This window comes from Martes martes (genome assembly GCF_963455335.1).
Source record: "Martes martes genome assembly, chromosome: 2".
NCBI classification, from domain to species: domain Eukaryota; kingdom Metazoa; phylum Chordata; class Mammalia; order Carnivora; family Mustelidae; genus Martes; species Martes martes.
Genome location: NC_137889.1, coordinates 201,762,028 through 201,776,613, shown reverse-complemented (window position 1 = coordinate 201,776,613; position 14,586 = coordinate 201,762,028). Strand labels below are relative to the sequence as shown.

The 14,586-nt window shown below is 48.0% G+C and overlaps 1 protein-coding gene across 1 annotated transcript in view; it reads right to left on the bottom strand.

Moving 5' to 3' along the window:
- Window positions 1–14,586, bottom strand: part of FRAS1 (Fraser extracellular matrix complex subunit 1) — a gene marked incomplete at its 5' end in the record, with an annotated part of 403,879 nt that overhangs the window by 7,710 nt on the left and 381,583 nt on the right. The window contains 3 exons of the mRNA XM_080796111.1: window positions 2,008–2,174; window positions 8,820–8,936; window positions 13,060–13,219. Coding sequence (XP_080652237.1) covers window positions 2,008–2,174; window positions 8,820–8,936; window positions 13,060–13,219 — 444 coding nt within the window. The remainder of the gene's footprint in view (window positions 1–2,007; window positions 2,175–8,819; window positions 8,937–13,059; window positions 13,220–14,586) is intronic.

Sequence of the window (14,586 nt, the reverse complement as noted above, 5' to 3'; positions counted from 1 at the left end):
TGTCGTGTAGAGCGTTTGCTATGTGGCACTGAGTAGGTCTGTGTGACTACAGAGGAGGATGGTTAGAGGTTCTGGCAGGAGAAACTCTGGGAAGATAGGCTAGGGGTCCTGGGGAGCCTGGACTTGGGTGTTAAGAAATGGGGAACAGTGGAAGGTTTTAAGCAGGGGTGTAAAATCAACATACTGGGGCTTCAGAAACATGGAGAGTGGAGGAAAGACAAAGAGGCTAGAGTCACAGAGATTGGGCTGGGGGCTACGCTAACGCTCTGTTAGATACAGGTGTCTAACATACAGCTGTGAAGCATGGGATGAACTCAAGAAATGTCTGAGAGTCAAATTTCACTGATCTTAATGATAGATGGGAGGCATGGGAGAAGTGGAGGACAATACTGAGGTTTTTGCCTGGGGCACCTAGAGTATGATGATGTAGTCAATGGAGCAGCAGATATGGTAGGAAGGAGATAAGTCCTGTTCTAGACATTCTAGGTGTCTGAAAGACACCCGTTTGAAGCGGCTTGGTAGTTCCAGACCCACATATGGAAATGTAGAAATGAAGTTTGGAGACATCAGGGCAAGGTCAACTCTTAAGGAATGGCCGTGAAGGAGTAGGAGAATGGGGAGTTCAGGACAGATGGATGGGCCAAGCCAAAGGGATGACCAGAGGTAGGAGCGAAGTAAGACCAGAAGGAGCCATGCATGGAACCTGGGGGCAATCACATGGATGTGGTAGAGGACAAAGACTCAGGGCAGCAGCAAGACAAGTGGCCAGAGAAGAAAGATGGCGTCAGGTGAGGCTGTTGGGCAAAGGAAACCCAACAGGACATAAGCGTCAAGATCCACAAGTTTGATGTCATTGACAAAATAGAGTTCTGAGCTACGTGTGGCGGGACACTCCCAGCCTGCAACAGATGGACGGAGATGAAGGGCGACAGGGACTGTGTGTGCTCACCGCTCACTCTTCGAAGAAGTTTCTCAGAGAAAAGAAAAGGAGAAAACAGACTGAAGTTTGAAGGGAAGTGAGGGCTGAGGGACACTTTGTTTTTTCTGTTACGGGCAGACACACTTGAGTGTGTCTTTAGGATGACAGAAAAACCCCAGATATGAGGAGAAGGTTCCAGGAAGAAAAAAGGCAGAAGGGGCCATGGAGGGAAGAAAGGCAGATAACTAATTCATTTATTCTGTCAATATTTATCGAGAACCTAGGCACTGGTGGTCTGGTGTGCAAATCTGATATCTGATCACAGTCCCTACACATGGAACTCAGTCTGGTGGTAGACATAAGCAACAAATAAAGAAATATGTAATATATATTATACAGTATGAAAAATGGTGAGAAGCACTATAAAAATGAATAATGTTCTATGAAAGTGAAAAATACAGAGGCCTACATTCGGTTGTCTGGTGTGGTCAGGGAAAGCCTCTTTGAGGCAGTTAGCAGTTAAGTAGAGACCTGAAGGAAAGAAAGGGCTATCCTTTTGAAACATCAAGGAAACCAGTTTGGGGTGAGGAGGGGGCAGAGAAACCATTTGTAGTAGAGAAAGCACGGTGGAGAGTCCACGGACATTTGGCAACGCTGTGGCGGGTAGGGAGGGAGGGGTCGTGTTGCAATCTCTCTCTCAGTAACAGAGAGATAAAGCAACTTACCCAAAGTCAGACAGTGTGTTAGAATCTGGTTGGAAACCCGAGTCTTCCTACCATTCAGACCAGTGTTTTTCCACAGTACCACACTGCCAGTCATTACAGTACCAAATATGTGACCTTATTTCGATACAACATGAAGGAAGGATATGGTTCTGTTCCTTGACTAAACCTTGGCTGTCCTGGAACCAAGCCCAGGGGAATCTTCACTGGAGAGTTGCCTGAAAGCCCAGGAGCAGAGATGCTCGTCCAGAGACCTGTCCTAAAGCATCCAAAGTCTAGCCAGAGTCTCTTTCTGTAGGTGAACGAAACAACTTACCTTTATTATTATTATTATTATTATTTTGTTATTAACATATAACAACTTACCTTTTGAGAAGGCCCCTTTGTAATCCATTTCTGCCAGGGACATATCAGATGTATTGGGATCCATCAGGAACACCTTCTCATTATTGCAGAGCTGAAATTCAGTATTGAGCGAATACACAACTGGTACAGGGCGGTTGGTCTGCTGGAATGCGATGGGGATCAGGAATCTAAACGCGGGAGAAACAAGAGCTCCTTGAGAGCAGGGTCACCTTTGCAGACCTCGCGCTGTCCTCCCTTCCCACCCTCCTCAGGACTGTGAACCGTGTTTCATTGCAGGTGTTAAATAATCACCAAATAAAGCTATGTGTGTAGGAGAAGAACTTTCCTTATTTGGAGAATTATGAGGTTAATCTGCTCCTTTGAGCAGAAATAATCGAATTCATCTTCAGAACTCTTTTGTACTCTTTGCTTTTCCTAGCCCTTTCATTCTGAAGGTCCCCAAGGTTGCTCTTTGACTGCTGAAGGGCTCACTGCCATGGAGACCTGCCTAGACTTCTCTTTCCCAGATCTGCCTGCTCTGAAACTTTGACTCTTTCAGCCCGATCCAAACTTATTTATCCTGTGTCCCACTCTTCAAGACATTGCTAAACAACCCTCTCCTGCCTCACTCCTTCCTTCAACCTCCCCGGCCTTCTTTCTTGGTCTTTGGAATCTGTTCTTTTCTTCTCAGACTCTGGCACTTAAGGCTGCTCCGGCCAGACTGGCCTTCGTTAGGTCTCCTGACATGTTCTCTACTCCGTATTTCTACTGCTTCGGGACTCACTGTTCAACAAACATTCACTGCGCTTTTATTAGGTGAGAGGCACTGTCCTAGCGATGGGAATTCATCTGTGAACAAAGCACATGCCCTCAGGGATAATACCTTCCAAGAGAGTCGGTTAATGAAATACATTTAAAAACATATAGAACACGAGAAGGGAGCAGGTGATGAAGAGAAACACGAAGCAGAGACAGGGAATGCTACGAAGACGTTCAGCCGGAGATTTAAATGCGGCGGTCACGGAAGGCCTCAGTGAGCGGAAAACCAGGAGGATGGGGCTCCGTCGCCCGAAATGGGAAAACTGTGGGAGGACTAGATCTGGTGGAGGGAAAGGAGGGGTTCAGCAACAGGCACGTTCAACTTGGGAGGCCAAAAGAGAGCCAGGTGGAGAGGCAGAGCAGTCAGCCTGATGCAGAAGTCTGGATGTGAGAGGTGGGCCCGGGATGAAGGTGCTCCTTTGTATTTAAAACCTTGGGAACGAAGGATGAGTGAGACCAGGTGAAAACAAGAGAGAGAAGAGACGGTTCTAGCACGGCACTTAGGGTGCTCCAAATTCAAAGGCAATGGGGAAGAGGAGGAACCAGCGGAACAAACAGTGAGGAAAACCCAGTGGGTAGAAGAAAGCCTACAGAGCATGACACTAGCTGAGTGAAGACAGTGTTTCAAGGAGGTGATGGAACAACTGTTAACTGTCGAAAAGCTGTTGCAAGAAATAGAGGCGAGACTCAACCTCTGGTTCTAGTAAGTTCATTGGTGACCTTGACGAGACCAAGCTGGGTGAAGGGATGAGCGCGGAAGCCTCACTGCGGCGGTCTCAAGAGATAGAGAACAGAAGGTGCTAAACTAGAAATTGCAAGTCTTGGCAACTCTTGAGGGATAACTTGAGGTACAAGGAAGGGGAAAATGGATGTGGAGGGAGACACAGAGTCAAGAAACAACTTTTTTTTTTTTTTTTTAAAGATGGGAGAAGTTACGTGTTTTTAATGCCGATTGGAGTGATTCGTAGAGAGAGGAGAATGGCTTATAAGATGCTCTTTATAAAGTCGGATGAGAGGATTTGGGTTTCAGTGCACAAGGGGGGCGCTGGCTTCAGTAGGAGCTAGGACTGTTCCTTCATGGATAGCTATGTACCTGCAGATGCGGGGAGGGGCTAGATATGATGTTAGGAGCTTGGGTGAGTTCTCTTCTGATTTCTTCTGTTTCCTCCAAGAAACAGGACACAAGATAATCAGCTGAGAGTGAGAATGGGGAAGATATCGCAAATTTGAGTGGGAAAGAATAAAATAGTTGAGAAGAGTGAGAGAGTGAAGCCATTGGTTAGGGAACTATTTTGTTTTCTGCTGAGAAGACCTGTGGGCCCCCTTGAGGTTAGTGATGATGAATTTGAAGTTTCCTGACTTTGACCTTGCTGGACATTCTGCAAGAACCCTCCTCCTCTGTCTGCTTTTCTTTCCCTAGTTAACTCTTATTTATTCTCCAGATTCCAACACAAACATCACAGTGCCTAGGAAGTTCACTCTCCTTCTCTTCCCTTCCAGGCTAGGCCAAATCCCTTATCATTTGTTCTCTTTCTCTTTTAAAAAATTAATTAATTAATTTATTGGAGAGCAAGAGAGAGAAAGAAAGAGCAGGGGGAGGGTCAGAGGGGGAGCGAGAGTCTTAAGCGGACGCGGGGCTCCGTCTCACAACCCTGAGATACTGACCCAAGCCCAAGCCAAGAATCAGATGGTTAACTGACCTAGCCACCAGGTGCCCCTTATCATTTGTTCCCATTACTCTGGGCACTTTTCTTTCATGGTACTTCTCATGATTTGATATTTTATTTAAATAAAGTGACTTAAAATATAAATCAGGTCAAAGTCCGCTTCACCCATTACAGGCTGCACAGAGTCACAGCTGGTGTCTACTTGCGAACTGTTGTACCGTCATTGCTAGCCAAGCTTCCGACACACACATTGTTGAAGAACAATGTGTGAGGGATAATTTCAATGCTTTGTGCTTGAGGCAGAGTCCACCTGACTATTCCTTACTTCTGACTGAAGGTGCCCCAGTGGGTAGATCTGAGAGGGTGGGGTACGGGGAGATCTTGGAGCGTAGGAGCAACGGGCACAAGCTAGGGCTGACCCTGCTTGGACAACTTGGATGTAACCATTAGTTGTACCAAGAGCTCATTTAGTGGACTCAGGAAAACAGGTTTTTCTTGGTCCTGGTATTACCAGATTCCACACAGTGCCTGACACCTAAGATACTCAATAAACAGTTACTGATTAAACAGAACAAATCATGGACTGGAGGCAATGACGGTGATTTATAAGGTGAGAAGTTCCAACAGACCTCACAAAAACAGGCATTCAAGGAGATACAGTTCCTCTGAGTTCAGTCTGAGTTCCCTGCGTCGACCTTGATTATTTTCTGTGTTGGAGTTCTAATGCGTCCCTAGGGAGCCACAGAGATGATCCAAAGCAAAGGTAGGCCCTACGGAGAGTCACCCTGGGAAGAACAGGGACCCCACAAGTAATGAGCTCCCTGATGTAAAGCAAACCTGAAGCCTCAGTTAAGGGACCCAATGACACTCTTCTCTCTGCGACCCCCAGGCCCACATAGCACCAAGGGTGCAGATGGACCGGTGTCTCCTTTGCTCCTTTCTGTCATTTCCAAATGGCAAAAGAATTTTTAAAAAGGTCTGGCACCTACCCAGGAGAAACTCTTCTTACATGCGTACGCCCAGAGACACACAGAGCATTCTTCACAATAGAATGTGGGATTATACCCCGAGCAGAATGGCCCAATAACTTGCGGTGTCCCCCCACAATGAACACTTCAGACGGTGAGGCTCACCGTACAGTACTCACACGGTACACAAATCAACACAAATGCTGGTACACTTCTGAAGCAAGAAATGACTCAGTAGCAAAACAAGAAAAGCCTCAGAGAGAATTTGTGCAGTAGGACATTTTTATATTGCTCAAAACCACGCAAAACCATGCAGAAGTCAATACGAGGTAAACCAGAAAACAAAACAAGGGATGATAAGGACAAATATCACTCTAGCGGTTCCCTGGCTGGAGAGGTGGTGGACAGGGCAACGGGAGGGCCACTGCAGGTATCTAAAAGGTACTGGGAATGTTCTAGTTCTTTTTTTTTTTTTACTCCAACTTTCACCCGTTACAAAATGGGAATAACGGCGTCAACATTGTGGGGGCACACTACAGTGAGAAGTAAATGTTAGGAGCTTAGTGCAGAGTCTCCCACACCCTCTGCACTCCATACGTGATGTTTCACGTCGCCAGCAGTGATGATTACCTACTTTATCATCTGTAGCCCAGTCCCAGAGACACTCGCTCATGCAGTTGAATTCCTATCAGATGAGGTTCTATTGCTCAAGGTTTTATAGACGGTCTTCTATCTAAAATATATTCATGATTTAGAAATTGAATACGTGAACACAATCCCCCGGCATGTGTCGCCGGATTATTTGCCCCCTGTTCCTCCTTATTGCAGCCAACTACCATTCTCCTGGTCACCTCCCCTTCCTCACTTTGCTGACCACCGTGCTCCTACCACGGATCTCGGTGATTTCGGCGTCCACAGGGATGAATCATCTAACACCCTTCAGCTCTCAGTTCCTTGACAGCTTCACCTCCAAAGAGCTTGTCCAACCCACCATGGCCACTCACGCGTCACGGTCCTACTATGTGTCACCTTCCCCAGGTCTCATTTCCCAGCACCTCCCTCTCTAACTACCACCTCCTGACTTCCCAGCTCACCCCTACTGTTACTTCCACTCATTCATTCTCTAATCACACGGGACCTCCCTGACCACCGTGACCAGGAACGGGAACACCAGCACAGTCGTGGGGGGAAGGTAGACACCTTGTTCCCTGTAACACACACTTCAGAAAACTATCTGCAGTTTCTTAAAAAGTTAAGCATGTGTCCCCCACATGATGCAGCCACTGTATTCCTAAGTACGTACACGAGAAAACAGAAAGCCTATATCCACGTAAAGGCTCGTGTGTCTGTGTTCACAGCGGCTTTACTTCTCACGGCCATAACCTGGAAACAACCCAAATGTCCACCAAGTGATGAGCTGATAACCGAACCGGAGGACCTCTGTTCCGTGGGAGACGACCAGCACCGACAGGAACAGACTGCTATTATGCACAACAGGAAGGCATGAAAATACTTGCACTCAGTGAACGAAGTCAGAGAAGGATGCATCCTGTGTGACACCACTGACATGAAGTTCTAGAAAGTGCAAAGTAATCTGTAGTGACGGAGGCAGATCAGTGGATCCTGGAGAAATCAGTTGCTGGGGAGGGGTGGGAGGGAAGGCTACCAAGGGGCACGAGGAAGGCCCTGGAGGAAATGGATGTGCTCGTCACTGTGCTAGTTGTGGTGGCTTCACGAGTGTATACGTATGTCGGAAGTTATCGAGTTGTATCTACCTTGAATATGCACAGTTTGTCTTATTGTCAACGATACGGCAATTTTAAAACAACTCGTCGGGCTCTCGGCACTGCCCGATGGGCTGCAATTGGCAACCCTCCAGCACGCCCACTTCCCCCCTCTCTGAGATGACCGCCTCGCTCCCTCCTCGCTTCCCAGACCTCAGGCTTCCTCACTTCTAGTCGAGGCTCAGCGTCTCATTTTATGGAGAAAGCAGATTTAAGCAGAGTCTTCTTTGCCATCCCTGTCCTCCAATCTACAAATTCTCCCCTCGCCTAGATCCACATAGGCCTGCCCTCCTCTCTCAGCGGATGCAGGCTCTGGGCTTCTAGAGAAGGCGGGCCCGTCCCCTCTTGTCCTGGATCTATCCCCACCCTGCTCAAAGGCTTGGCTCTGCAGACGTCCCCTTGTCCTGCTGCAACATTAAATTTCACCTAATAGACCAATAGGGCTGCGCCCACCAGTCTAGAGACACCCTACAATATTTTCTACTCTAAAACACAAATAAATAAGACCTCCTTTGACTTTGTTACTAGCCACTGTCCCTTTCTTCTGACATTCATTATAATAAAACACCGTAGCCATAGTTTATCCCTGTTGTCTCTACTGTCTCTCCTCGGTCTCTCATGGTCTGATCAGGCTTTAACCTCTCAGTCCACTGGGCCTGCCCTTTGTCAAGATTACCAACCACTTCTCAATCGCCAAATCCAACAGCCCATTCTCAGTTTCTTAATTTGAACGTCACATTCCAAATTCTCTCTACGGTAATGTCAGATCCTGTCCTCAACATCCTCTTAAAAATGTTTTCTCTTCGCTTTGCCCAGCTGCTGGAAAGATGATGCTAGACTCAACGCTGCCTGAGAGCAGAGGCTACTTGTAATGCTCTGCTGTAGTCTCCATGCCAGACCAGAGCCCCGCACACAGTAAGAGCTGAATCAATAGTGGGTGAATGAGGGAAGGTGTGGCGGGATGCAGGCAGTCTCGGGTCTGAGGTGGGTACCGGCTAATGTATAGTTGATTCTCATTATTTGTGGTAAGTATGTTCTGTAAAGTCACGGTGAATGTGTGTCAGTCAGTACCAAGCCACTGTCCCGGGGCAGACACGGGGCAGAGCTCCTGCAGCCATCCGTCACAACATTTTCACCAACTGGCCAGTACCTAGCCCCATTCTCTGCATGTTTCTGTTTAAAACACCTTATTTAATATGTTGTTAATTTGTTAACATAGAACGCGTGGCAACAACACTTAGAACCTGTGCCCGAGGCTTCTTATACTCAGGCATCAGGTAGACCTCAGCACTAGCTTGGGAGCCGTTGTCAATGTGAAATCACCGGTAAAAAAAAGCACGAAAATGTGCAACCCATGGCACTATCCAGGCCCTGAAAACGATGCTCGTTTGTAGTGAGAAAGCTAACAGATGAAGGGAGAGTGCTGCCTCGCTTGACCTGAGCTGGGAATGCAGGTGTCCGGTGGCTCAGCGTTTTGCCACTCGGCCTGTGTGCGAATGACCATGAAGCCATCGCGAGAACCGATGCCGTCGTCACACACACACGGGAGCGAGGGGGTGAACTGACGGGCCGTGAGGCTTCGCGGGCTTCCCTACCTTTCCGGGGCATGTGCAGTGCAGGCCAAAGGCTTGTCCCCCGGGTCAACCCACGGCTGTGTGGGCTGCACGGTGCACGGGATCAGGTAGATGGTGTACTCGCCCGAGTAGTCCTTCCTGGAAAGGCACACAGAGCACACTGCGGTGAGAGGGCGTCTTCTAGCTTATCTACTCACCCAGAGACACACTGACTTCGTTCAACACGGTTCAGGGGGTATCTGCGCTCCGCATGGATAGGCTTTACGAGTCCCGAACGCAAGCATCAGACAGTCCTCACTGGTTACTGCAACCGTCAGGGTATTGTCCAGACTGTTCAATTGAGCTACTTTATCCCATTCCAGTCCTTTCCACGAGAAAAGCTGAGAGAGGCATATTGTTTATAAAATCGTAAAAGGTTCAAGGGAAGATAAAACAAAACTGGCCACTTCCTTTAGATTTCCACGAAACTTGTCTGACAATTTCTGTTTAGTGTTTCTTGTTGATGGGCGCCCCGTTCAACACGTTCTCGACTGTGAAAGATCTTATTTATTTATTTATTTATTAAAGATTTTATTTATTTATTTGACAGACAGAGATCACAAGTAGTCAGAGAGGCAGGCAGAGAGTGAGGCGGAAGCAGGCTCCCCACTGATGCGGGGCTCGATCCCAGGACCCTGGGATCCTGACCTGAGCCGAAGACAGAGGCTTAACCCACTGAGCCACCCAGCACCCCAAGATTTTATTTATTAAGACGTGGACAGGTTAGCGGCTGCTCTGACAGAAGCGGAGGCCAATGTCTCAGGGTTAAAGGGCACCCACTCCAGAGAATGCCTGCACCCCTATTTCCTTAGCATTCGGTTTCTGGGCTCCTCTCCCGAACTCCACAGGCTCAGCCCATCGTGGAGTTGTAGAACAGCGTCTCTTCTCATAGGAGACTAAGCGCTGGGCATTCCCCTGTTTGTGCGGGATCACGGGATTCTGTAGGTTATGTCACCAAGAGCAGGGAGCTTTGTACCCTCACGGCCGTCGTGGAGCAGCAGCCCCCGCCCTGAGAGGCTGCCTGGAAGACAGCCAGACAGCCAGAGGCTTCGGGAAGGTTCTTCCAGAGACGTGGGAGGCCGCCATCCCCCGAATGAAGACGGCAGCATTATGAATCGTAATTGTAACTCTTGTGGACAATCCCTGAGAGTTCTCACATTTGCCGAGTTTGTTGTTTGCCCATTTCTTTTGTATTTATCCATTTATTCATAAAGTGATAGCAAAGATTTGGTTAGATAAATAAACAAATAAAACTGGTGTGACACATCCTGGGTCACTTTAGTGGGACGGCAGAAGCTGGAAACTGCGAGATGCTCCAAACCGGGCTTGCCTTGCCTTTCCCACAGTTCTGGGGTGCTCAGCGAATCATGCAAACTTTCAGGGCTGAGTTGCTACGCCCCTTCCTGCCGGGCCGTCCATCTGTCTGCTGTTGTCCTCCGTGACCCCTCTCTTCCTCCAAACTTCGGAACAGCGGGAGATGAGACCTCACACATCCTGTTTGAGTTACATGAAACTTGACACGCATAACGTGAATAGTAACCCGTACTTGATAGAAACACTTCGAACTGTCCGTGCTGGAACCCCTGCTTTCAAACGGGCAGGATCATCTCCCCCCACCCCCAAGCCAACTGTGGCTCTAGCGTAAAGGCCAAGGTCCAAGCTCTGGTCTGCAAGGCCCTGTGTGCCCCTCACCCCCTTCTTGGACCACCCGTCCTCCTCCCCCCTGCTCACTCCCCTCCGGTCACCCCGGCCTCCCTGCTCCTCCCCAGGGTGCGAGTCATACTGCTGACTCGGGAGCCCGGCCAGCGAGCTCCCTCGCCTTCTCCAAGTGTTCGCTCAGATGTACCCTCTTGACGAGGCCTACTGTGTGCATCCTAATTGAAATCACTCCTGATTCCCCTCAGAGTCTGCTCTAAATCCTGTATTTTTCGGGGCACCTGGGTGGCTCAGGCCATGATCCCGGGGTCCTGGCATCGAGCCGTGCATTGGGCTCCCTGCTCAGTGGAGAGCAGCCTGCTTCTCCCTCTCCCTCTGCTTTTCCCCCTGCTTATGCTCTCTCTCTCTGTCAAATAACTAAATAAACTCTTTAAAAAAATCCTTCATTTTTCCATGGCACTCCCACTTTCTGACATGTTCCACTATGCTTTTCACTATGGCCACGTTTTGTGTCTTCGTACTTCACTGTAAACACTGCCTGCATCTTTATTTTGTCCACGGATGCATCCTCGTGCCCAGAACCTGCCCCAATGCACAGTTAATAAAATGCTCAATAAAGATGTGTTGAACAAATGAATGCAGGACAAAGTACATGCCTTCCCAAGCCCACAGTTGTACTTCTCTCATCCCTAAATATGATTTAGGTCCATTTCCTCACTATTCCTGCAAATATGCCAAACAAGGTAGAGGTAGGTTTTTAATTCTGTAGGTTTCCTCCTCTCCTTCCTGAGAACTAGACCTTTCTCATTGCATCATGGAACACAGGCCGCACCACCTCCTCCGTGAAGACTTGTACAGCTCGCAGCCCTCCCTGAACAGCGATGGTCTTCGCGTTCCGTGCCTCTCACATCGTACATGGCACAGCCAGCTGGACGCTGTTCTACACTTTGCCACTTATCTATATATTTTTATCTCCTTTCCTCCTAAGGGAGGCTTATTCAGGACCTACCATGTGCTAAAACCTGCGTCTCTGGGGATTCAAGATCAATCAGGCATGCCTTTACCCTCGGGGAGCTCACAAGCTAATGGAAAATGGGACCCTACTTTGAGCACGTCACACAATGAGCTGCGTTCCAGGAGAAGCTGGAACAAAGTGGGAGGAGGAGGAGGGGCTTCCAGCCCTGCACGGAGAGTCAGGGAAGGCATCACAGAGGGGCCAGCACTTGAGTCTTCGAGCTGGGGCTCCGAGGAGTTCGAGGTCTGCAAGAGGGCAGAGCAGGGAGGGCAGAGGGAACTGCGACGGCCAGGAGGTGCTGACGCGCGGGTGGGTTCCGGGGCCGGCGAGATATTTAATGCGGTTCAGAAGGTTGGGTTTGAGATGAGGCTGGAGGGGAGGGCACAGGCTTTGAATAAAGAATTTGGACTTTATCCAGGAGGCTGTGGGGAGTCAGCAGAGGACGTAAAGAGGACGTAAAGAGGACAGTTTCTGTGTCTATAAATTAGGACAAAGTACGTGTATGATCTCATGGGCTTCTAGGAAGCATAGCCTTGGAAGTTTATTACATATTGATTTCAAAGGAATCGCTATTAAAAAATATCTGATATAAAGCCTAAAATTCACAAAGAAATCTTTTTGAAAGTGATTCTTAAGACAACCTGCTACATCTTAACTAGAAAGCTGGAACAAGAACTTCATGCTAAACACCGACCTTCATTTCATGATCTAGAAAATGAGGATGATAATATTTATGATGGTTGCCTCATTATCCTTTTTATGGTAGTAGTTTTAATAGTGTTTCTCCTATTCTTCCCCTTTATAAATGAGATAGTTTGCATATTTAACCAATTTCTATTCCACCTCTATTTTGGGTGTAGGAGAGAAATAAATCTTATTATTTATTTTAGAGAAGACTGGACCATAAGGGGTGCCATCAGGACCTGATAACCAGAGATCCTGGATTTTGAACTGGTTGTAGTGATTGGATGGAAATTTTCTTATTATACTAAGGTTTTTTAAAAAATGGTTTTATTTATTTATTTTAGAGAGAGAGAAAGGAAGCGAGAGAGAGAGCATGAACGGGGGGCGGGGTGCAGGGCAGAGGGAGGAGAGAATCTCCAGCAGACTCTGTGCTGGGCGCGAGGCCTGACCCAGGGCTCAACCTCACGACCCCAAGACCATGACCGGAGCTGAAACCAAGGATGCGTGACCGGCAGAGCCACCCAGGTGCCCCGCCAAGGTATTAATTAGACGTGTTTTCCAGCAGATGTGTCCTGGGACTAAATTGTAGCCTCAGGATGTGAATAGAAGTGATGCGCGGCCTTCCCGGTCATATCCGTGTCCCAAGAGTAACCGCGTCCTCATCTACACAGCACGGGCTGATCCGACTGACTTTGTTTCTTTCTCTACTTGTCAAAGGGTCATTTCTACCCCTCCCCTTAAAACGGAAATCCACCTTCTGCCAAAAAAAGAAGAAGACGACGACGACGACGACAAGGCCACATGTCCCAAGCCTCTGAAAGCGACTGAGAGCGTTTCAGGTCTCCCCAAGCCCCAGCCCGCACGCACCTGTTGTAGGAGCTCGTGGCTCTCCAGAGCTGATACGGGGAATCGAAAGTCTGCGCACTCCACAGCAGCTGCAGGTCAAACTCGATTCCCCCCAGGTGGTCTGGAGTCAGAATGAACGACTTCACGTCCGGCAGGCTGTGGTGCTCCGTCACAAACTGTCCTGTTTCAGGGGGAAGCAACACACTTCGCAGTGAGTCTGGTTGTACGTGAGACAAACCCTCTACTAAAGCCTGCACCGAATTCATATTCTTCCACCGAACAAGTCAGGTTATACCTTCCCCCTCACACCTTAGGATCTCTCCACGCTGGCTGGACGGCACGGCATCGCACCCCGGCCTATCAGCCTGCTCACGATGGACGCTATGGGCACACGACTTGTCAACAATACCAGCGTTCCTTGTGAAAGTGTGTGGGCGTATTCACAATAACAGGGGTCCTTGTGTGGCAATGAATGTCAAAGACACTTAGTTTTGAATTCCCAAAAACATGTTTCTTAAAGGCAGAAAGGTCTTGGTAGTTTATAACAGAAATATCAGTTTCAGATAAAAGAAAATTACATTTAGGGGTGCTTCGGTGGCTCAGTGGGTTAAAGCCTCTGCCTTCGGCTCAGGCCATGATCCCAGGGTCTTAGGATCGAGCCCCGCGTCGGGCTCTCTGCTTGGTGGGGAGTCTGCTTCCCCCTCTCTCTGATTCCCTCTCTGCCTACTTGTGATCTCTGTCAAATAAATAAAATCTTACCAAAAAAATTACATTTAAAGCCACTCAAGTCCTCGGTAGAGGGAGACGATTGTAAACATCATTGAAAAGGTAAAGGTTACTCAGCAGGACACTTCTACTCTTTGAAAATGCAGTCATATAGTGTCATGAATAAATAAAAGTAGACTGACTTCTAGACTGAGAGATGAAGAAAATATAACAGCCAGAATGTAATATATAAATATGGATTGGACCCACATTCCTTTTATATAAACAGATACAGAACAAATATAAAACAATATAAAAACAAACGGAAAAGACATTTGTAAGGCAAGAGAGGGAATATGAAGAGGAACTAGATATGACTGGATCCATCTTAAATATCTTGGAGGCAGCGACACCACTGAGATGTGTAAGAGAAAGCCTTTGTTCTCCGCAGATGTCTACTGCAGGATTTAGGGTAACTTGACATGAAGTCTGCAACTTCTTTTCAAATGTGGTACAAAAAAGTGGGTGTGCATGTGTGTGTGGAGGCATACCTATAAAGTAAAATGTTAACAACTGTGGACTTTGTTTCTCACTGCTCTATTCTTTTGCCTTTTGTCTATGTTGGTAATGTTTCTCTTTGTTAAAGATTTTATTTATGCGAGAGAGAGAGTGTGAGACACGAGCAGGCGGGAGGAGTAGAGGGAGAGGCGGAAGCAGACTGTGGAATAGGGAGCCCAGTGCGGGCCTCGATCCCAGGTGAGCCAAAGGCAAACACTCAACCGACTGAGCCACCCAGATGCCCCTGTCATGTTTCTTAATTACAAAATTGGGGGGAAAACTGCA